At 44.1% G+C, this 23475-nt stretch overlaps 3 protein-coding genes and 1 long non-coding RNA gene across 7 annotated transcripts in view; 2 read left to right on the top strand and 2 right to left on the bottom strand.

The window, feature by feature from the left end:
- Positions 1 to 1458, bottom strand: part of ADAM19 (ADAM metallopeptidase domain 19) — a 38328-nt gene extending 36870 nt beyond the window's left edge. For both annotated transcript variants that reach the window (XM_068959417.1, XM_068959416.1), the window contains exons 1-2: positions 1306 to 1458; positions 955 to 1040 (exon numbers count right to left, since the gene is read on the bottom strand). In XM_068959417.1, the coding sequence (XP_068815518.1) occupies positions 955 to 1040; positions 1306 to 1372 (153 nt within the window). In that variant the 5' untranslated portion in view covers positions 1373 to 1458. The remainder of the gene's footprint in view (positions 1 to 954; positions 1041 to 1305) is intronic.
- Positions 716 to 2884, top strand: LOC138069092 (uncharacterized). The gene is made up of 3 exons (XR_011143887.1): positions 716 to 855; positions 1845 to 1964; positions 2769 to 2884. It is a non-coding gene; the product is annotated as an uncharacterized lncRNA (long non-coding RNA).
- Positions 2885 to 6424: 3540 nt separating this feature from the next.
- SOX30 (SRY-box transcription factor 30) lies at positions 6425 to 15738 on the bottom strand. The gene is made up of 5 exons (XM_068959885.1): positions 15384 to 15738; positions 13972 to 14211; positions 12374 to 12553; positions 9889 to 10375; positions 6425 to 7803 (listed from the first exon to the last, which is right to left on the bottom strand). Exons 1-5 carry the CDS (start codon positions 15592 to 15594, stop codon positions 7428 to 7430), a joined length of 1494 nt encoding a protein of 497 aa, XP_068815986.1. The 5' UTR covers positions 15595 to 15738; the 3' UTR covers positions 6425 to 7427.
- Positions 15739 to 16308: 570 nt separating this feature from the next.
- THG1L (tRNA-histidine guanylyltransferase 1 like) lies at positions 16309 to 23240 on the top strand. Of its 3 annotated transcripts, none has more exons than XM_068959662.1 (6): positions 16309 to 16902; positions 18758 to 18934; positions 19392 to 19561; positions 20254 to 20342; positions 20984 to 21091; positions 22411 to 23240. In XM_068959662.1, exons 1-6 carry the CDS (start codon positions 16634 to 16636, stop codon positions 22570 to 22572), a joined length of 975 nt encoding a protein of 324 aa, XP_068815763.1. In that variant the 5' UTR covers positions 16309 to 16633; the 3' UTR covers positions 22573 to 23240. The 3 variants fall into 3 exon arrangements, with proteins under 3 accessions (XP_068815763.1, XP_068815764.1, XP_068815766.1); XM_068959665.1 differs by having other exon boundaries at positions 16709 to 17001; XM_068959663.1 differs by lacking the exon at positions 18758 to 18934 and having other exon boundaries at positions 16542 to 16902.
- The last annotated feature ends 235 nt before the right edge of the window (positions 23241 to 23475 follow it).

The raw sequence follows: 23475 nt of genomic DNA, 5'->3' as shown, positions 1-23475 counted from the left end.
AGATGAATTTGTATTACTATCAATAATGAAGAGATTCAAGACTCTCAGACTGCATTGGAGGAACATTTTTAAGAGAATTAACAGCATCAGAAAATTATCATCGCTTTTTTCCTTATATGATGGAATAAAAGAACTTTAGAAATTCTCAGTGAAGACGCCATAAAACCAGGACTAGCAACACTTATTAGGAGATGCTGTTTTTTCCTCAGACTAATGCAATGGGTTTCCTTTATCTAGTTCACAGATAATTTAAATACTATCAGCTGGATTTTCCTCTCTCATTTGGTTATGTAACTGATAACTTCCTGAGAGCAGCAACATGACCGCTGGGAAGCAGAGCTGCAGTTTGTGGTTGATGTTGAAGCCTGGCATCCCACAGCTTCTCAGAACGGCTGCAGACTGTGCACACAGCCCTTAGTTCTTACACATAAGAAAAGCGGAGGTGGGATTCAGATAGCTACACGTGGCATCTAAAACATACTTATCTTCCTCTGAGCTACTGGTTGGCTTATTTAGTACCCTCACACATGTGATTCTTCCCCTCCTTAAGAAGAAAGGGGTTGCTTCCTAAATGCCACTGATCGTACTACCTCAGTTCCCCATTGAGGAACACACAGATCAGGCGAGCTTGAAGGCGGGGTTTTAACGTGCGACAGAGGCTGCAGGGCTGTGTGAATGGAAGTGGTCAGGAGCAGCCTGCAGCCTCATGCTCAGTGCCTGAGGTTTGGTAATCACTTCTCCCAGCCTTTCTCTGGTTTTTGGAGAGAAGTACCAGCTCCCTGCTCTGCAGATGTTTTTCTGGCTTATACCTACAGCTTGTCAGCGAGTTTAAAGGACTGAAATGCACATCACAAGGTATTTTACTAACCAAGACAGTGTCCCTGCCCTGAAGGGGATGCAGTTTTGAAAACCAGACATAAAGCTCTCATCGCCCCAGCGCTGTGCACGACCTACCTTCTCGCTGCTGGGGCTCCCCACGGCTTCCCAGTGCGGTATCACCACCTGCTGCGGCAGCTCCAGCCCGGCGGCAACCCCTGCGGCTGGGGAAAGAAAGGACACGGCTGCTCGCAACCCAGACCCCATCCCGCCGGCCGCTGGCGGCTCGGCGCTGGGTTTAGGGGGTGCGGGAGGAGATGACCCCCCCCAAAGGGGCTCAGGAAGCAAAAAGCCCTTGTGCTCCCGCGCACCTAGCGTGCGGCCGTGCTTCGCCCTGCCCGGCGCGGCGGGGCCGGTGCAGCCGGGCTGCGAGGGTCCCCTCCCCAGCTGCCGCCCCCTCCCCAGGACCGCGCAGCCCCCCGGGCTCACCTCGCCGCGGCGGCGGGCGCAGCAGCAGCGAGAGGGCGATGCCGCAGAGCAGCCCCCGGCCCCGCATGGCTCCGGGCAGGGGACGGCGCTGCCGAGCTGCAGCCCCAGCTCAACGCCGCGGTATATAAACCGGCTTTTTCTCCTCCCACCACTAGCCCGAAATCCGCCCCTGCACCCCCCTGCCGGGGGAGGGGGGGGTCGCGCGTGTCTCCTCCTCCCTCCAGCCGGAGCAGCCCCGCCGAGGGGGGAAGGAGATGCGCCCCGGGAGCGAACCCGGCTCTGCCCTGCGAGGCGGCGGCGGCGGGGCTGGGGGCCCCCGGCAGCAGGGGCCGGGGGACGCCGGGGCCCTCGCCCAGGGCCGTGGGGTGCCGGGGCCCCACCTGGCTTCGCTGACTAGCGCACCGATGAATCCCTCCGCCTCGAAGCGCGTGAGGAGGGGAGACCTTGTGGAGCTGAATAGCCGAATTGCTACCAAGAGGTTTCTGAAGGAGCTGTGCTGTTTTCATAAATATATATGTATATATATTTAATCCCATCAGACCCTACATGCCAGAACCCGTGTTTCCGGAGGCATCCCCAATCCCTCTTCTCCTGGGAAATGCGCCATCACTGACTGCTGAAGGGATGCAGGCTGAGATGCGTATTGGCCATACGGACAGGTAGGAGATAAACGGGAAGAAGTAAAATGGAGATGTTCTGTCTCTCTGCCCTGAGGGAAGTCAGAGGGGCTGGGGGAGGGCTCGGAAGCTTCCATAGCCCCTGCACTGCCCTTCAGGGATGACCACTTGCTCTTGGATGCTCCCGAAGGAGCATCCCTTTCTTGTTCTGCATCCTTCAGGGTTATTCCCTGTGGTCCACGCATCATCTCTTTGCTAGTCCTCTGCTCTTCAGGGGGAGAAGCACAGCTCCAAGTGGTGTAGGGCCAGAGAAAACCAAGGTGTTGCCAGGCTCAGAGATAAACATGCTCCAATAACCTTGCAATACTGCCCCTGAGCAAGACAGCTCCCCTCCTTTGCTTCAGGTTATTTCTCCTGAGATTGCCTGCCAGCTCCAAGTGATCAGGGGACTGTGCAGGTGCAAAGGGCAGCTGTGGCAGGGTTGGCCCAGAACAGCAAGCAAAGTCATTACCTCGTGGTCATACTCTTCAGACAGCTATTGATCTGTGCTACCCATAAAACCTTTTCCATTCATCTCTGTACTGAAAGTGCCTGTGCAGGTGAACAACCAGGAAAACAACTTAAATGGGGAGAACTTGCACCTGGCTATGTTTCAGAGTGTATTGGTAAAACAGCAATAATTTAGAGCATTGCTAAGAGGTTTATATATGCTATTGAAATCACCAGAAAAGCCTTCAGTAAAAGGGAGCTCAGACTTTTGCTACTGTGCCCAAAGTAAATGTGACTGTTTCCACTGGCAGGTGCCGTCTCAGCTTATGACTTTCTTATCTGTCCCCTCTCTGTCAGGTAGCCTATGCCATTCTCAGCACTTCACATGTTGTCCTGTGAAACCTTTGTGATCTTGCCATGTTCCGTTTATTCCTGATAACACCATGGCAGAAGAAAGTGAGGGCATCTTGGAGAGACCTAGAGGAAATCAGGGTGAACTGGCTATAAAGACCTGACCCAGAGACGGGTCAAGAATTTTCTTCACACAACTAAATCAATGTTGTTTCCCAGAGCAATAATCCAGGGTCTAAATTTCAGCTCTCTGCTAGGCATATGGAGCATCTTGAATGGAAGTCTCGAGTTTTCTTTGGTGAATTCTCCAATTAGTTTATAGCTACCTGTAATATAGAAGAAAACAATGGCACTAATGCTGATGCTTTTGTAATAAATAAGAAATGTGCCAAATTTAGACAATTATTCTGCTTTCATCCCTGCATGAAGCTTCTATCTACACAAAGAAACAAGAAGAAGAAAAAAAGAAGTACTTTGAGGAAGAACAAAGATGTTTACCCTGACAGATTGTCACAATCTTCCCAGTACAACAAAACTTCATAGGCGCTGCTCCACATATTGCTTTATCAGAAGATCAGATCAAAAAAAGCATATAGTCAAATAAAAGGTGCTTCAAATCGTTGTACTGCTTAGGCCAAGAACTAGCTACTTGTGATTTTTAATCATTTTAAAAATAAAACACATTCAGTAATCACATTTGTTACACAGTAGTACTTTCATCATTGGATTTTGGTAACATGAGAATAGATATCTTAATTTACAATCACTAGAAAATCTCTCTATAAAAATATAACCACAGGGCTGTGCAGCTGTTATATGTAGATTAAACTATATATGTGTGTATGACATATCACTTACACTACCCAGACATTGTTGCATGGCAAGATTCAGGGTATTCTAGCCTCATTAACAGTGCTCATATGCTGTAATGGCACCTACCGCTGGCAAAGGATGAGTCACATCCTGCCATATGCCCACATCTTCAAAAAGTTCTTCCTGAAGTCAGTAGGATTCTTGCCTAAATCACAGAGCAAGGTCAGGCTTTAAGTTATCTAGGAATTACACAGGCTCAGACTCATTTCCTCCAGAATCCTAATTGCCTGATTAAAGCTCTCAGCTGGGAGGCTGGAAATCTGTGTTCTGTTCCCTTATCTACTGCACAGCCTGTGATGAAGGCAAGGAGAGGCATACCTCTTAGCTGCAGCTTCCGTGCACCACCTGCACCAAGGATAGGTGCATGCAGTTGTTAACTAGGTTTGAAAATCAGTGTTTCTGTTTCCCCAGTGCAAAGCTGATGAGAATACTTAGCAGCTGGGTTTCTGCAGTTCCTCCACCCTGAGTCTGCAAGGTGATTTAACACTATTGTCGCTGGCTGGAAAGCAAAAGGTAATGATTCTCCCATTACATTCACAGCAAATTAGGAGTTACTCAACTAGAAGGAAAAAGATAGACCTACAGAGGAGAAAGTCTGTTAAAGGAATAGACTTCTTCAGAGAATGCCTGGGACATATATCAGGCTGAAAGCTCAGTAACATTTCACTGGAACTCTTAGTTCACAAATAGGAAAGGCTGTTGAATGAACTGCTGTTAAAAAACCTCCTGCTGCCTCTGGAGAAAATGTTATCAAAAATCAAAGTCTCAGAAAAAGAAGGTAGAAGATATATATATTTTTTTGGTCCTGCCTAACCTCTGCATTTCAGACACTTGCACTGATGAAAGGAGTTTGGTATCTTTGGCTGACTTGAACGGTATGTGAAATCTTCCATTTTTCAGAGCGTTTGTCTTCTTTAGATCACTTGAAATGATCAGAGGAGGAAGGCTGTGAATCTGTGAAGGGAACTGGGAATTTAGCTGTGAACTTCATTATTTCGAGTTTAAACAGCTGAGAACAGCTTCAGCTGACCTCAAGTCTTCTGTTTAGCTTTGGTTTTCCATCATGCATGTAGAATAGTGGGAATACTTGGAAGAGCCCTCAAGCAGCTGTCCTGCCAAACAGGGAGAAGTGCTGTAAGATGATCAGGTACCAGCTACGGGCTGGTCCCAATGTCCTACTAGTGAAATAATGTCAAAGCACTCTCCACGCTTTTCTTAAAGGGTGTGCCAGTGCTGTTGCTTTTCCCTCATTCCTTCTACAGGCAAGTAAACCTAAAGGCAGAAGCCTGTGTATACTCAAATCTTGCATTTTTTAACTGTATTTGTATATTTAAAGCACCACAGTTCTCTCTACATTTAGTACAAGCTATTCCCCTACCATAGTGATTATTCTGAAGTAAACTATTCCCCTAAGAGAAGGGAAACGTGTACGATGGTGCAAGTTGTAGTAACATCCAATCTGTAAAACTGTCCAGTAACCTTGGAGAAGAAAATGATCTTTGCAAAAGGGTAACCACAGGTAGCGTGGAGAAGCACTGGTGAATGTCTGCATTTAGGAGATAAGCTCTAACGTGGGCTGGAAACGACCTAGGAAAAGGAGCAAAAAAGCCTCTTTTATCGCAAGAGATGTCCATCCATGCTGGGCTGCCAGAGCACGTTAAGGAATGACTCAGAGGAAGCTGGGTTTGGTTCCTATAATTTTCACTTCCATTCCTCTGCTCTGAGCAAGCCTGACACCAAGGTCTTTAAAAGACCTGGGCTGAGGTTCAGAATAAGCCCACAGTACAATGGAGCAGCTCTAAGGAACCTCCCTTTAAACAGTACCAGACACCCCCACACGGGAGAAAATAAATTTGAATTACCCTTGCAAAGGAACTGTTCTAGATTCTGGTGCACTGCAATATCTCTTATATCCAGCCTCAGGGTGTAGAAAGAGGAGAATGGGAGAAGAAAGTTAGATCTAGAGAACAAACCCACAAACAGCTGTTTTACACCCTGAAACATACTGGTATAGGAATTCGTACGTCTGCCTACATGCATTCCTGCAGGCCGGATCAGCTTTCAGTGAGAAGATAATTCAGGAACAGGCATTTTCTACTATTTATAAGACTTTCCTCTTAATGTTCCATTTGCACTGCGGTGGGAGCAGAGGCCTGTTAACAACAGTTGCAACGTGTAGTGTAGACGGGGTTTGGATCTTAAAGGGGATTGTACGTTTGGAAAACAGGGTTGTAAGTCCATAGAAGTAGAAAATCTTTAAAAATGTTGATATAAGCCTAACAACTTAAAAGTGCAAAGAACCTAGAGGATATGTACCACATTTACACTGATTTGGGACTACCTTTTGAGGTATGTGGAAAGTGCATTTGAATCTGTCTTTATATATCAATAATGCTATCTAAATGGATGGATATAGAGGGCCCAGGCCTCGAGTTTGACAGGACACTCTAGGTACACCAGATCCAGTGTGATAATCTGTAAAATATGGGGTGTCCTATACGAGATGGTCAAACTTTAGGACCTCCATTAAAAGCAGAGGATACAGCTTTTCCCATATTTCTGCAGTAACTGGATTTACACAAGCACGCATATATATATATATAATTGTGTGTATGCGTATGTATGCATTAACAGCCCAAATTCTCTGAAAAAGTGACTTCAACTAGTTACTTTAGGCATGTGCAGCTGAACTGTGCATGCACAGTAAGTCCATGAGTTGTATGAATTATGATTTACATGTTCCCACTCAGTTCAACATCCATGGCTTAAAATGAAACACTAGGGGTAGGTACATTGTTCAGGTGATTTTATTTAAATCTAACAACAGCAGAACAACAGGATTCCCAGAAAGAAATGACACTCCTTCCCCCCAGACAAAAAAAAAATACTTTAGTAACATTAATTACTAATTTTGGCAAAAAAAATCTGAATTTCCTTAGTCTTTGAGTTCAGCACAGATGTTCTCCCCTTTTAACCACCTTCAGTATTCTCCAGAGAATTCGATATTAATGACATTCAGGGATCAAGTCACAGTCCACTAGTGCAAGTCACAGAGCCAGATTCCATCAATTTTCCTCTCTCTGGGTGCTACCATACCTTCTGGACAATCCCATTCTTACTAATGGAACTAGCTGCAGAATAAAATATTATCGAAATTGACCTAAATTTTCAGTGCATTTCATAACATTTGTAACCCAAATGCAGCCTATGATAAAAAAATTAACTAGATTAAGCTTAAAACCATTCACTGTATCAAAGGAAAAATATAAAATATTGGAGAATCACTCTTGACCTCGCTCTCAAGACCTCAAGGATTTTACTGCAGCAAGAATTACATTTTGGTCATAAAACAGAATTATTTCACTTGCTAAAATTCCTAAAATAAAACTTACAAAATTAATGCAAATTCCATCAAAATGTTGTCTATGAACAAAGAAAGGCAATGTCCTGATTCAGAAGAGCATTAAAAGGATGTGCTTAAATACTTCTCTCCTCTGGAAAGCACATTCTTACATACTTAGAACTGAGTACCTGTATAAGTGCTTTCCTGAGCCAGAGCCCAAACAATGCCCTGATGAAGCAGGTGAAACTCCAGGGACTTGGGACTTCCCCAGTTCTGTATCTGATCTCTCAAAATACAAACAGATCATCAGAGTTCTCAAAATGACCTGCACAGGTCACTCAAGCTACATGGATTTCCCCTTGAACACACCGACTGAAAAGATGGTGTTGGAGGAAAACGTTTATTTCGCGTTCTATAATATTTCTCTGGATTATCATTTGTTTTAAAAACTACAACTCTCGCAACACCTTCCCCTCTTCTTCCTCCTCGCTGTCAGTCACATTAACTTGCTGGATGCTGGAGGGGGTAGACGGGGTGGCTGACAAAACATTCTCCAATGTTCCAATGTCCAGCTGTGGTATGGGGCTTAAATACCCCTCCTCGCTGTGGCTGTTGTAATAGGACATTCCTTCAAGGCTCTCACAGCTGCGGGAGTCCTCACGCTGTGTATGTTCCTCTGGGTACTCCCTGAAGGGATAGTCTCTGTCCAGGGAAGAAAACATCGCCTCATGCTTTTGGTACCGGTCTTCATAAAAGCCAAGGCATTCTGGCACTGAACCGGCAAAATTCCCACAGCCAAATGGAGGCCGGCTGAACGGGCACGTGCTGCAATGAAAGAGATGGAAAGTTGTCTTACAAAAGTGCAGATTGCTCAGACTTCAATGCAGACAAGAAGATCAGAATGGCTCTAGCGTTCCAGAACCGACTACCATAGCCAGTTCATTCTGCTGAAATATTCAAAATACACCTAGCTTAAAAATATGCCTGATTTAAGCTCTAAGGCCTAACAATCATGCACAGATTCCACATTAGCAAAGAAGGCCTGCATATGCACCCCTTTATGCTAGACACATACAGGAAGTTGCTTTAAAAACAAAAAAATCCAAACCATTGCATTTATTACTGAAATGATGTGATGGATAAAACAGCATAAGCCTGCAGCATGTTAACCTACATACTCAAAATAGTAAAACAAAGCATCAAAAGTTAGTTTGTGCTGCTTTTGTATGCCAAAATTTGTCACAGAGCTGGGAAACAAACAGTCTTATTTACTGAGCGATCTCTTGCATCTACTCTATTGTTATTAGCAGGAGGCCTGACAGAGAATCTGTGTGCCCAATATGTGGTTGCCAATGTTACTTTGTTGTCCTTTAATGTTATTTAAGGAATTTATAGTGCTAAATTAAAAAAAATATATATATAGTAGATGGCAAGAAGTTACTGTACCAAAATATAAATGTTTTTCTCTGGTGTCCTCAGTTTGAATTTTTATTCCTACGCAGAACATGAGATGCAAGACTTATTACAGCTTACACAGTGTTCTAGTAACACACTACACTGTTAAGAGGGTAAAGTATGCAAAGAAGTAACAGAGTTCTGCAGCGCAGATAGTAGAAAGACATCGATACAGTGTCTATCAAGGCTCCAAGGAGACCAATCAACATTAAATATTTTAGTGCATAAATCTGCAGACATTCATTTGCACTGTCAGCGCTACCCAGAAATGATGATCCTTGTCTGCAAGGAATGAGTTTATAGGAACATGAACTTACAAATCAATGTATTAGAAAGATCCTGGCATTAGCAAACCTGGCAACCTTCAGAAGTCCAACTTACGTGTGAAATCCAAGTCTTATAGAACAAGCACACTTCTCTCCCTCAGAGAGCTCACAAAACTGTCTAATTTCATATACCAAGGGCCTAAGCGAAGCTCATGTTTAGCAATTCTAGGAAGATGTGTCCTATGTTCATTAAATGATTTTAAAAAGAGCAAAATCTCCTATTGCACTTATCTGTTTATTAAGGCCTTGCAAGCTTGAGGAGTCATCATCAGTCCTAATTTATGACTGAGTACAGTCTCATTGCCTTAAGAACATACTGGTTGTTGTTATCAGTAGGAAGGAGCATACTAATGCTAAAAATCATAATAACTTGTTGTGTTTGACTTTGCATGGTCATGAAAGAGAAATGGTGCCTCACAGCGATAAGCATGGATATGAGTTTGTGCAGTGTGAAATGAGAGCACATGAGTAGGCTATCAGACTTCCTGTGTTTGAGCAGCACATCTACATGCCTCAGAACTAGCTGCTGGGAGGACACTAGTCCTTTCTGCGCATAGTTAGCTTAAGAAATATCCCCACAGGGTGACTTGTAAATTCTTTGACCAAGTGATCTCTGACTGACTACCCCAAGACTGCAAAGGATAAACTAGGACTTACGACTTATATAAAAATTCTGAGGCTATTTCCCACCAGGCTAGATTTCAGAAATACTGATGCTTATGACAGCGGCAATCAAAGCATCTGGGACACATCCCAAATACCTACTTTAATTCTATCCAATCACTTTCAAAATATATTTACATTATTTTTACTTAATTTTTTTTGTAGAAATCCACTGCACTTAGTGTATGAAGTAGAGAGAAAACACTTCTATTTACTGAGGGCTTGGGAGCATCAGTTACTAAAATAGTACTACGGAACCTTCAACAACTGAGCATATATTATGAGCAGCCTCAGGCCAGTGGGTCCCACCACACTGGAGTGCTATAGGAACGAAAGCGCACTTTTCACTCCCAGGAAAAAGCTCTTGCCTCAGGAGCTGAATGATCCATCTGCTTTCTGAAAGTCAAAGGAGACTCTGCCTTTTAGTACTTATTCTCACTGGGACTGAAGTGAAGGAATGCATTACCTTGAAGGGAAATAGTGAGGTCCAGGTACAAAGTAAGGGTGATGAAATGAAAACCGCGGAGGTGCTCCAAACAGACTGGCTGGATGACCAATGGGAGGAGGCTGATAGAGATGTGAGTGAGGAAGAGGGGTAGCTTGGGGAAGAGGTGCACTTCTAGGACAAGCAGAAATCTCTGAATACTCCTTTGGGGTCTGACTATCAGAGACAGAAAATCTGGCGTTAGCAGTGCTTGTGTTACTTGGGTTCCTACTGGAGCTCTCAACAGAAGCTGGTGTAGGTCTCTTCACAGAGCAGTTGGGTCCAGGTGATACATGAGTTTCTGTCTGAGCAGGTCCAGCAAAGTGCTGTGGTGAAATTACAGGGTGCAGGGGCAGAGCTGGAGCTGGAACAGCCACTGATGTGGTGCTTGCAATAGCAGGCTGGAAAAGTGTAATTGGACCTGGATGTTGAATGGAAGAGGCTGACAGCTGCATGGCAGGAGCTTCACCTTGAGGAAACAGAAAAGGTATTCATCAGCCATGAGTAGAGGATGAGATTTCCTAAATAGTTGTGTAGCAAACCACAGCTAGAGCCAGAATCATTTTCTCCAAAACATCCTAGAGCATCACTTCCTTGCACTCAGTTACACGCCACACAGCCTATGTGTGTTCTGACAGATGGTTGTGGTGCCCACACATGCAAGCTTCCTTCTAAAGGAATCTAAGGGTGGGTGAGTGAATAAAGCAGGAGGCGGCTGTGAGGTTTGAGGCTGTGAGGCTGGTGAGAGCTGAGTCTTGTCCTGATATGGCCATACAATGGGGCTGGAGTGTGTACTTGGAGCTCAAAGTACAGAAGGTCTCCCAGGTCTGCTACTTGAGATGGAAAAAAACAAATTATTTTTAATTAAACCTCATGATGCCAAAGCAGCAGTGAGGAGCAGAAGCAACAGCTACAATAACCTACCCTCAGACATGTTTTGTCATTTGTTTCACTAATGGACATACCCACTAGCCAATTTCACTTTGAAATGTTTTGCAGACCTACATTTTCAAATCATACTATATGTTAACAAGGTTGCCTTTATACAGAAAGGTTTCAGAACGCTTTGGGTTAATACTTTCAAAAAGCACTACCTCGTTTAAGAGTCTAAACTGTGTGTCAATGGGACTTAAATGCTTCTAAATTTTTACAATTTATATTTAAGAATCACTTCGACCACAATAGCAAGATAGTAAACTCTGGAATGAAACATAGTAGCATGTGAGAAGAACACAATGTTATAAGATACATTAGGGTAAGAAATGAAAAATATTTTATTTGATCAAATCTGCAGAGGGACTTAGGAAAGGATCACGTTGGCCAAATCAAAGTAGAATGCTCTCTTGTACATTTCCAGATATTACTATGGTGCATGAACGGGCATTTAGTTTTCTTTCCTCATTACAGAGAGGGCAGCCCTTGAAGACCAATGTTCATATACTGAAATAGAAAATGCCAGTAAACGGATCTATGCCATTTGTTGTTGAAACCCACCACTCATGTACCAACAGAGCCAGAGCTCTTTCATCATGACACATGAGAGACTGCAGTCAGCCAATTTATTCTGACTGTGGGCTCTCACGCTACACCTTATTGCACTGCACATATTGACATACTATAAGAAGGAGGGTACTTCCAGGTTACGTGCACCTTTGGAATGTATTTCTCCTGTAACCATGTTATTGTGTATATAAGAGCTGAGCTTTGTGGGCTCAAACTGTGGACACGCACAAGCTGATCAACTACATATAGAACTATGGGCACAAATATTTAAATAACTGTTCGTGAAAAAAAGTGCAAGTGAAAAATTCCTCTTCCAGTTTTACAGACCACTTTAAAATTGTAGCCCACATCCTCCCTACTTAACATCCTCCTTTCTGATGCCTTTGTTGACAACTCTGTCTGCCCTCTCCTGTGAGCAGTCTAAGCTGCCGAGCGTTTGTTCTAAAGCAACGGTGCCCTCACTAGAAAGGCACACCAACACAGGACTGGAGAGGTGCCAGGGCTAAGCTAATAAGCTTCGTCAGGCTTAGTAGTGTGGGTTGAGCAGCAGTTAGATCTGGTGGGGTAAGATATGTCTGTGATGGAGACAGAATAAGAAAGAAAAAACAGAGAGAGAGATAGCTGTAGCTTAATAGGAGGCAAGTACTAAGTAACAGAGACCCCCAAAAGGCAGAAAGATAGCAGGAGGGAACCAGGAGATAGGAAGACAATAGCAGGGGTCTGTAGGAGAGTAAAGAGGTAGCCAGAAGAATTTAAGGGCAGTAAAGGGAGAGAAGGCTGAGGAAGTAGGAGGGAAGAGACTAAGAGCAGTGCAGTGTCGAGGAGGATTGACAGACACAGTGGTGTCCAAAAAGACTGAGAAGCCGTATCTTAACTATATCTACACTACAATGTGTATAACTTTTACTATGATAGGTAGATTCTTAATTTTTAAAATCATTCACTCAGACTACTAAAAACTCACAGACAGGATGTCCAATACTGTTCTGAACATTGGGGATGACAACGGAGTAAGCGGGTGATCGGAAGGGATAAATGGCTGCTGGATTTGTAGTGATGATATTCTGAGAAGTGCCGGAAAATACAGTGGAGACAGTCAATGGAAAACGCTTCCTTTTGCCCGGTCGCGGTTGATAAACCCAACCTGTCAGAGATGAAAAAGATGCAGACTTCTCATTTTTGGGATGATCTCTTTCTTTCTGTAAAGCTAAAATATCTGTAATTCTGAAGTATCTAAAAAAGTATGAGTCCAAAAACTGCTCCAATAGTCAATGGCAAAACTCTCATTCATTTCAGTGGGTGGGCAAAAGGGCATTTTATCAGAGGTGGAGTTAAAACGAGCATGTTTGGGCGTTCTTAGGTTACCAATTCAGTTATGTTACCAGTGTAGTTACCATTCAAAAATGTTTGTGAGACAAAGAACCACAAAACAGTGGGGAGTGAAATGGCACAGCTAAGGAAAGCATGTAAAGGAGAATATGATGCTGTACCATGGAGTTTTGGTCTGGAAAAAACAAACGGCATACAAAATGTGGATCTTCCCTAATTGTTTCCTTATCCCCTTAAACCTCACATATACCTGGAGGTTAAAAGATATGATGAAAAATATGATCCGCTAGAAATCCTGTTTACGCTTTGGCAGTAAGGAGTTCGCTTGCCTTTGAGTTACAACACTAACCAAACACTTAACAGACTTAGAAATATTTTTGGAATTTGGACTGAGCAGCTTGGTTTTCTTGGGCAGGCTAACTCTTATGCTACTTTAAAGAAACCCTTTTTTTTGAAGGGTGAAAAGACAGAAGGAAGATTCTGCTCTTTATCTTATGCTTGTTTATGATGTATTAGTCAGGTCTTGTCTACCTGACAAGACCTGAACTAGCAAATGATTGTGAACTAGCAAATTTATGACATCACAGACAGAAAGGATTATGACACGTGATGTTTCAGTAGCTTCTATAAAGAGTGTTCAAAAAAATTCTGCTCTGTTTTCTTAGCGCCTTTTTAATTGAACTGCAGTGTTACAGAGAAACAAATCTGTTAAGGGAGCAAATCCCTAAACCTTTGACAAAAGGCTGAGACCATGTTCCGCACCTTGACTCGGGAATCCCAATGCCACAAGTTGAAGAGTCCCACAATACACAATGCCATTTGTGCTTCCTGTGGCATTTCCCTCTCCTACTTTTACAGGAGTGGATGCATGTGTCACCACAAGCCACCTGGACAGCTCCTTCTGGAGCCTGCGAAACGTTTTAACAGGCCACGTTCACAATAAACTGTGCATCTGGCCATTAGACTTATAAAGCATTGAGAAGAGCTACTATACATGTGGTAGTCTAAGAACGTAAGGAATTCAGAGGCTACGGAGAATGAAACATCATTTATGGATAACTATAAAAAAAATGAATATGCTTTCAGGTACTAGGAATCTGACAAAAGGACCAAATACTTGAAAGTCTACCATTTCTTCCAACTCTAATATTTGCTCTAATGAAAGAGATCTTTTTTTTTTCCCCCATAAATCTTGCCCTTCTAAAGGATTTGGGTAAATAAATATATGTTTACCAGGAAATTCTTCTCTGTGCTTTTCTTTTATTTTCTGAGCTTCGTCATAATAGGGCTTCTTCTGCTCTTCAGTCAGCTTGTTCCACTCCAGTCCAAGCTGAACACTGATTTCTGCATTATTGGCAGTTGGGTTAGCTTTGGCTAGAGCTGGCCGATGAATCCTAGCCCATACCATGAATGCGTTCATTGGACGCTTTACATGGCCACTTTTGTCCTTGCTAAATGGAGTATCTGGTATCCCTATGCAACAAAATGAGGAAAGAAGATCATCTGCCAGGCAATATACACAATATAGGTTACGTTCAATAGTATTTCCAGAAGGTATTTAGCAATATTCAGAAGAATCATCAGAGCTTCAGAACACACAAAACTCAATGCACATTTGGAGAACAGTTCTTAGAAAAATAACTAAGGCTAACAGCATCACTGACTAGCCTCCACTGAAATACTACATAAGGAATTGTTTACGTGACTTTTGTCACATAGCCTTTCTTTTCTGTATGAAACAGAAATGACTGTTAAAAACACACTGGTTTGGATTTCATTTGGCTAGACTGCTTTCTATAATACCTGTGTATTTATAAATTAAACATAATATAGCATAGACCGTATCACTGCAAATTCATGATCACCACCCCAACTATGCATCCAAACCCTAATGATTCAAGGACCAGATCTGATGATGGGATGGCAGTTTAGTCCCACATATTTGCAACTTCTCTGAGGTTGTTGCTGCTGTTTTTTTTTTTCTCCCTCTTTTTTCCCCTCTTTTCTCAGATTTAGATGCCCATTTGCTAGAGGAACCTGTTTCATCAGATGACTGTTACAAGACTCCCAGCTTTAGGTCCTTAGAACCAAAGACTGTATTTGAATTGAGCTGGTGAAATAAACCGCATACCTTTCACAATTGAACTTTAAGAAAGCAGCTTCCTCTATGAGAAAAAAACTTAGAACAGAACTCTTCTACGTGGTCAATAAAGGGCAAGTTTATTAGGCTTTAGGACTTCAAGTTAATTTTAAAAGCCTATGTTTCTCTCTAAAAAAAAAAAAAAAAACTAATCCAGATATTTAAGTGTTCCTCACTTAACGTCTTCGAATTTTCTCAGTGAGAGGTGTTTGAATGCTCATAGATTGAAAAATCAAGCAGATACCTAAACTGAACTTGAAACCACTATTCACTGCAATTCTGTTTAAAATAGACGGAGAGCAAGCAGACAAAACTGTATTGATTTTAGTGAACCACTAGAGAACTTTGTGCTGCTGTATGTTTACACCTTTAGCTGAACAAAAGAGTTGTACAAACAACAGTGTATCCACTATTTTAACTTGTGTTCTCCAACCTGAAAAAACCTGCCAACTGTGTGCCACTTACTGAAACCTTGCAAACTCTAAGCTGTCTTACAATGTAATACCTGCATCGGAGGGCAGCACTGTGAGGGGCACGTTTTTAGTTTCAATTTTTACTGACGGCTCCAGTAAAGACTGCATTTTTAGAGGCACTTGGGTCACTGGCACTTTAGCCACATGGATCAGCTGGGAAGGCGGAGGGCCTTGAAGCTGAATTCTGGTCGCAGAAGGCAAGGGGTGCAGCATCAGCGGGACCGTCAGATCCGCAGGGTGCATGGCGAAGGCTCCGGCCGGCGGAGCCAGGCTGCCATCGCTGCTGGGCTGGGCGACCCCGCTCTGGGGTCCCGCTGCCTCGGCCTCGGCCTCCTCTTCCTCCAGGCCGCCGGCCCCGGGGGCCGCCTCGGCTGGCTCCACCTTGACGGCACCTGCTGGCCCAAGCCCCGGCACCGTCCCATTGCCCCTGTCCTCGGGCACCTTCAGCTCTTTGGGGCCTTCCCGGTCCCCTCCCGCCGCGATGGCGTCTGGGGCCTCCTGCCCGCATCCCCACAGGGCTGCGAGGCACCTCGGCTCGCCCCTCTTCCTGCCGCCGCAGGCCGCCTCCTCCGGCTCGGGCTCCTCCACTTTGATGTGCAGCACCTGGAGGGGCCCCTCGGCCGCCGCCGCCGCTGCCGCCGCCGCCTCCGGCTGCCGCGGCGGCTCCCGGCGGGGCCCGGCGCGGAGCGGAGGCGGCGGCGGCGGCGGCGGGCGGGCGGCGCCGAAGCAGGCGGGCGGCAGGGGGCGCTGGCGGCACTGAGGGCGGGCCGCGCCGCCCGCCGCCCCCCGCTCCATGGCCATGACGCCGCGGCCGTTTGCCGCTTGCGGTTGGTGCGCAAACGCTCGCAACGCCCTCCCGCCCCCGCCGCCCGCCAATGGCCGCGCGCCGCCCGCCCCGAGCGCACCAATGGCCGCGCGCGCCGCTTCTCCCCCCTCCCCCCGCCGCCCGCCTCACAATGCGGTCGCCGTGGAGACCGTTGGCGGCGCCGCCGGGTGCTTCTCCCCTAAGGCCGCTCCCTCCGGGCTCGCTGAGGCGCCGGGCGCTTCGCCGCGCCCCCCACCCCAAATTGGGGGTCGCCTCGGCCCCGCTCCCCTCGGCCATCCCTTCCCCGCTACCGGCACGGCAGCCCCGGGACAGCGGAGGGTTGCGAGCCCCTCCTGCCTACACCCTCCCCGTCAACACCGCGCGTGGCCGGCGCGGAGACCTGGCGGCCCCCGGTCCTCGCGGCACCGAGCCCCGCCTCGGCACAGCGGCCCCACGGGCTGGGGGAGCCTCGAAGCCATGGAGAGGTCCGCCTCGCGGCCCAGAAGGGCTCCTTGCTGCGTCCTCGGAGGGGGGGCCACTTCCGCTTCCGTTCCGGCCATGCTACGGAGCTGGCGGGCCGCAGCGGCCATCTGTACTGCGGGCGGGAGGTGCGTGAGGTGGCTGTGCGGCCGCCGCCTCCCCATGGCGAAGAGCAAGTTCGAGTACGTGCGGGACTTCGAGACGGACGACACATGCCTGCCCAACTGCTGGATAGTGGTCCGGCTAGACGGCCGCAACTTCCACCGGTAGGGGCTGGGCAGGCAGCCAATGGCCGCGCTGTTTGTAGCAGCGCGGTTGCCATGGCGACGCCTCGACCAACGGGCGGGGAGGAGAAGGGGTCTAGGGTGCGTATTGGGGCGGGGAGGGGGGAAGGTTCCTCCTAATGGGCCCGGGAGGTGGGGACACGGCGCCGAGATGCTGGGCCCCGGGGTTGGGCGGGCTCCCCGGCGTGCTGCCGTGGTGTGGGGGGTGCTGGGCCCCAGGGCGCGGTGCAGAGCGGGGTGCTGTGTGCCGAGGTTAGCCTGGCAGCCTGGGGCTGAAGGCAGTGCGCAGAAGGGTGCTGGGCCCCAGGGTGCGGTGCAGAGCGGGGTGCTGTGTGCCGAGGTTAGCCTGGCAGCCTGGGGCTGGAGGCAGTGCGCAGAAGGGTGCTGGGCCCCAGGGCGCAGTGCAGAGCGAGGTGTTGGCTCCAGGGCCAAGAACATGGATTCTCGACATCTTGACTGATATCATGTGACTGGCTATGGGTTCCTGAAGCGTGGCTTCCCTGCTTGAGCTGTGTGAATTCAGTAGGGGCAGTGGTTAGTCCTCAGAAATCCTTTCACCCTCTTCAGAGTGTCTCCTTACTACTGAATTAGGAAGAGTGTTGCTAGCAGGTCAAGGCAGGTGATCCTCCGCCTCTACTCAGCCCTGGTGAGGCCACATCTGGAGTACTGTGCTCACTTCTGGGCTCCCTAGTGCAGGAGAGACATAACGCTACTGGAGAGAGTCCAGTGGAGGGCTGCAAAGATGATGAAGGGACTGGAGCATCTCTCCTCTGAAGAAAGGCTGAGAGAGCTGGGCCTGTTCAGCCTGGAGAAGAGAAGACTGAGGGAGGATCTCATCAATGTAAACAAATATTTAAAGCGAAGGTAACAAGAGGATGGGGCCAGCCTCTTCTCCGTGGTGCCCAGCAACAGGACAAGAGGCAACGGGCGCAAACTGAAACACAGGAAGTTCCATCTGAACATGAGGAGAAACTTCTTTCCTGTGAGGGTGACTGAGCACTGGAACAGGTTGCCCAGAGAGGCTGTGGAGTCTCCTTCTTTGGAGATATTCAAAAGCCGCCTGGATGCGATCCTGTGCAATGTGCTCTAGATGACCTTGCTTGAGCAAGGGGTTGGACTAGATGATCTCCAGAAGTCCCTTCCAACCTTGGTCATTCTGTGATTCTGTGAGACTGGTATTTGTCTTTCTGGGCCATATACAGCTTAAGAAGTGTGGCATCTATGGGACGATAGGGTATAACAGAAATAGTATAACAGTGGCTTGGATGGGTTGTGGGAAGGACTGCAACTGGTAAACAGGAGTATTTATTTGTGTGTGGAAATGATCTCTGTGAGATTCAGCTTTCTTCAGGATCAATGGGTCATGGTTCTCTTGAGTGGCGGATGGGCCATATTCTTGCTGGGGTTTTGATCTCTGAAAGTTGTTCTTCCAGATGGTGGTTTGGTGAAGTCTGGTTCTGGTAAAGCTCTTGAGTTTTGACAATTGACTAAATGTTGCCTTTGTTGGACAGAGTATAAGAGGCACCCTGGTGCAAAGTGAGGTTACAGAAAATGTTATTTGTTATCTTCTTATTCCAAGTAAAATAGGGAAAGCAGTTGTTTTGAAAGACTATTATATAGTTAGGATAAGATACTGATGGGAAAGAGAATGGGTTATCTGGGATATATAACCACGGTTTATTGTTACTGTTGTTCATACCTGGAGGGAATTCTCTGTCAGTATTGACAGGATACTGGAAGTCAATATTCATAGAAAGTAAATGTGATGAAAATTAATGGGTTAGCATTTTTGAGTAGCTTTTTAAAGGATTCTTGTTCAACCATTTTTGCTTTGAAGGTTTGCTGAGCAACATGAGTTCAAAAAGCCAAATGATGACCGTGCTCTTCATCTGATGACCAAGTGTGCCCAGACAGTGATGCAAGAACTGGAAGATATTGCTATCGCTTATGGACAAAGCGATGAATACAGTTTTGTTTTCAAAAAGAACAGTAGATGGTTTAAAAGAAGAGCAAGGTATCAGCTGCTTTGATACCAAGAAGTGTATTCACTTTTAATACTTCTCTCTAAATTTGGAATTTGTTGATTTTCCTTAGATTTGCTTTCATCTATATGTATAGGTTCTGTATAGGACTGTATTTGGGTGTATCCACTGTAAACTAGCTCTCAGGTTCTTCATGTGAACTCTTTGCGTGTGATCTCCCTAGAATATATGTTCAGTGATAAAGGATTTTTTAAAAGTTTTGATTAAACACAACTTCTTTTAACAAAATGATTCCCCTTCCAAACTCTTATGTGATTCTCAGTACTTCTTAGTCTTCAAAAGACTCTATGCTATTGCTGATCTGTGCACCGTTATTTAAGAAATTCTGCCCCCCCCCAAATTATTGTTATTGATAGCCCAGATAATCACCAATATGTATAATCACATTGATATATTGCTTTCTTTTTCTGTTTGCTTTGTGTTTGCAAGTAAGTTCATGACTCACGTGGTCTCCCAGTTTGCCTCAAGTTACGTTTTCTATTGGAAGGATTACTTTAAGGATCAGCAACTTCTGTATCCACCAGGTTTTGATGGACGAATTGTGTTGTATCCCAGCAACCAAAACTTAAAGGACTACCTCAGTTGGAGACAAGCAGATTGTAAGCATTTTTTTAAAAAAAGTAGATTTACACAGTTGAGTTCTTCTTTCTGAATACGAATGCCCTTACTGCAAGTGTATGCATGTATGTTACCAGTGAAAGAACATCAGGTAGGGGAAGGCATAGTTTTAAATAAACTGTTAAAATTGTGCTAGGATTTGTGTGGAAGCAAAAATGAAGGCTAAAGTTCTGAGACCTCAGATTATATTCATTACACGCTGGGAGTGAATTTGGTACTGGAAATACTAGAATTATTAATAGAATTCATTTGTTGTTGTTGTGTTTATTTAACCAATATTATCCTCTTTAACCGAGAGATGTGACTGTTTGAATTAAACTTCACCATGTAGCAAAATCATAGCAGTCAAGAGCACTGTATATTCCATGCTGTTGGGCTTCATTTCTAGACTTCCGTTAGTAGCTAGTCCTTGTTGGTCAATTATTCATAAACACCCTTCTCTCTCTGTTCTCCCTTTCCCACTTGTGAAGTATCATGACAGCAATCTTCTGGTGGTTCTTATGATATACAGTACCTTAAAAATGGATCAGAAAGATATAGCTTCTGCAGATACTGATATTATTAATGACCATTTATTACTGAGTATTTCCTGTACGTGACTCTGGCAATGAAGTTGCTTTTTTCTGAGTAGTCGCTCAGATTTGGTAAATGCTCTTTCCTTCTTTTTCTGTAGGCCATATTAATAACCTTTACAATACAGTGTTTTGGATGCTTGTACAACGAAGTGGTTTGACACCAGTACAAGCACAGGATAGACTTCAGGTAAGACTCTTTTGAGGTCGTGTTGTTCTAGGTACAAACCAAATCACATCATTTGCTAAGCCACGTCTTGCCTACCCAGCAGCCCTGGCCGTCTTTTCTATTCTTACTGTAATAATTTCATTGATGTACGTTCAGCAGCTTCCTCTTGAATTGTACAGATGTTAATATGATTAGCGTGTGGCATTTTAGCTAGAGTGTTACTTGGTTTTTCATTTCATAATTATTGAATTCAGAAATCCTAAACACTTTAAAGAAACATCCATTATCTTTGAAGAAGAAATAAAATGGGAGGATTAAGACACTGTTGATTCCCAGCTCCTTCTGTAGTATTCTGACTGATTGTGCAGACTTAAGCACGTTATATCTGTTTTCTTCTGGATTCTGTTGAGTTTCTTCTACTCTTTTGAAAAAGTAATAACCAACTTGAAAGAAAATCTCTCTTAATATTTCCATTTGACAGTTGCAAATAGTTTCTCTATTGGGAGAGGTAATTAGAGCTTGTAATTTAAAGGTGAAAAACGAGTATAAATGCAACTCTTGCTTCCAATATTTACTTATATTCTGTGCTAGAGATTCAGTTTGCTTGTATGCTTTTTGTTGTTATGTTTTTTTCTATAAGGGTACTTTTCTTTTTCTGTCAGGGAACTTTGGCTGGAGACAAGAATGAAATTTTATTTTCTGAATTCAACATCAACTACAACAATGAGCCTTTGATGTATAGAAAAGGAACTGTCCTAATATGGCAGAAGGTAAAAACTGTGTTAGCACTGCCTTCATGCTCATGTTTTAAATAGCTACACTACGGCAGACAAGCTGTGCTGTAAAAACACCAAATGTGAAGTAAAACTCTGTGGACATCATCTATAAATATATTTTAAAACTAATGACATTATCCACATAATGATGTGCTATTTTGGAGGTGTTTTTGAGGTATCTCTCTCCATGAGCATAGTGTGAAAACTCTTCTGAAGTCTGGCTTATACATAAATTATGACCATTGATGTATGTACGTTCTCATTTGTTGTTAGGTATGTTTTATGTAGAATTTCACAAGACTGATGTATCTACTAGATAACTCTTCTTTGTTTAATGAATAATATACAATTGGCTTCTTATTGCTACCAGCTTTGAAAATTGAGGAGGCATATTCTCCTTCCTGAAAAATTACATTTTAATGACCGTTATCAAAGTTTGATAACAGTAATCCCTAGGACCTCTGCCAGACCCTTCACGGGATTGGATCCTAAGTGAGTGCATAGCAAAGGAATTATAAACTTTCATTCAATAAGATAGCTCAGTCCATAGGACCTTTAGTCCTCTTTTCTCTGTATGTAAAGAAGCATAGTAAGGAGTGCAGCTGTTAATGAGGAATTTCTTTTAATAATAACTTGAGAATTCTCATCATTCTAAGATTATATCACTGACGCAGAATTAGTGTAAGAAATTCCTGGCCTGTGTTTTACATGAGATCAGACCCCAGAAAATCATAAATGTTTCTGGCCTTAGTATTCTTCCACATAGAGAGATTTTAATTAGAGATAGGCACCTTGCTCGTGATCAGGACCCAATTAGTCTATGCTGAGAGTTTGCTGTAATTTATTCAGCCTTATGACTTCTGTACGTAGAAAAAATTGATAATCCATTTTTTTAATTTTTGCTACTGACTTCTCTTTGTTTGAACTAATTAGAACAGGTAGAAGCTCCAAGCTGGAAATATATTCCACTTGTTCCTTGTACATTCTTTTTCTTGGTAATTGTAGGCCATTTGCAAGGTTCCTGTATGCTTTAAATAGCTCCAACTAAATATTATATTTTATTCAAGAATACTTGTAATCAGTTACATGAATTTGCAGCTGATTTCTTCAGGCCATATGATGATGACATGCGGTTTGAACTAGTCACGCTGGTCTACTGAATATAAAATAGATTCTCTTTCAAAAGATTCAGTGTTCAAATTATGTTGTACATCTAGGGATGACAGTTACTTTTGTTACAGCTTTTTGTCTTGTTCATTTATGAAATCCGGCTGAGTCTTATCTGCTTACTAATGTGTCAACTCTGTTTTCAGGTTAATGAAGTCATAACAAAGAAAATAAAACTGCCAAAGGACACAGAGGAAAAAGAAGTTGAAGTGACCCGGACTAGGACTAAAGTTGTTCCTCTACACTGTGACATTATAGGGGACCAGTTCTGGGAAGAATATCCTGAGATTCTGGCTGAGGAGAGTTGATTTCTGCAGCAGGTGTAACTGGCAATTTACATTTTGCTCTGCTAGGGTTGTTGCAAAGTGAGGAGTATGGATTGTGGCTGGCAGAGTTTAACTCCTAACCCTCTTCAGCAACTACATTGTTTACAGCACTGTTGTTGCCTGAGAAACAGACACTGGTCTGTTGTCTGACACACAAAGATATGTCCAATATGGAAAAGGTAAAATTATATTATGTTTTGAATGTTAAGAACTTGTTATAAATTAAAAGACTGTTCCTTGTAAATGCATATGTGCAAAAAGATTATAGAAATTTTATGCATTTCTATAGTATTCTTTAAGTTGCAGGACACTATTGAACTGTCAAACTATATAAAAGACTATGTATTTGAACAGTTAAAAGCAGAGGAAAAAATAATTCTTTTGATTATTGTTTCAGTTATGAGACAGACCAGAGTACTTCAATTGGCAATTGGTAATAAATTTCAAGGCCAATGTGTTTAGTCAAGTTAGTGACAAAATATTCAACTACCTAATGCCTCTGGCCCTTGCAAAAAGGAAATGGAGTAGCCTGTCAGTTTCCTACAACTGATTTTTAAAAGCTTTTGTCAACTGCACAGGATTTTTATACTTATTTTAAGATTTAAAAGAAATAACAATTTCTTCCCTGCTGTGTGTGTTATTTCAACTTACCTCATTGTGGTGACTCTTACTGGTAATTAGTGAAGGTTTCAAGTAGTTAAGCTAATAGTAAAGATATTGTACAGACCTCAGTTCTGTCAGGACATGGGTAAAACATTGTGCTGTCATTTTTCTGTGGCCTGGGAAACCATCTATCTCCTACTGTGCAGTAGGCTGAAAAGCAGCAACACAGGGGAACATTCCTTGTGCTTGCGGAGAGGATGCTAGCAAGAATTTGGGTGGTTG

This window comes from Struthio camelus, chromosome 13, assembly GCF_040807025.1.
Source record: "Struthio camelus isolate bStrCam1 chromosome 13, bStrCam1.hap1, whole genome shotgun sequence".
Taxonomy (NCBI): domain Eukaryota; kingdom Metazoa; phylum Chordata; class Aves; order Struthioniformes; family Struthionidae; genus Struthio; species Struthio camelus.
The sequence above is the reverse complement of the archived record's forward strand: the minus strand, read 5'-3'. Positions and strand labels throughout refer to the sequence as shown.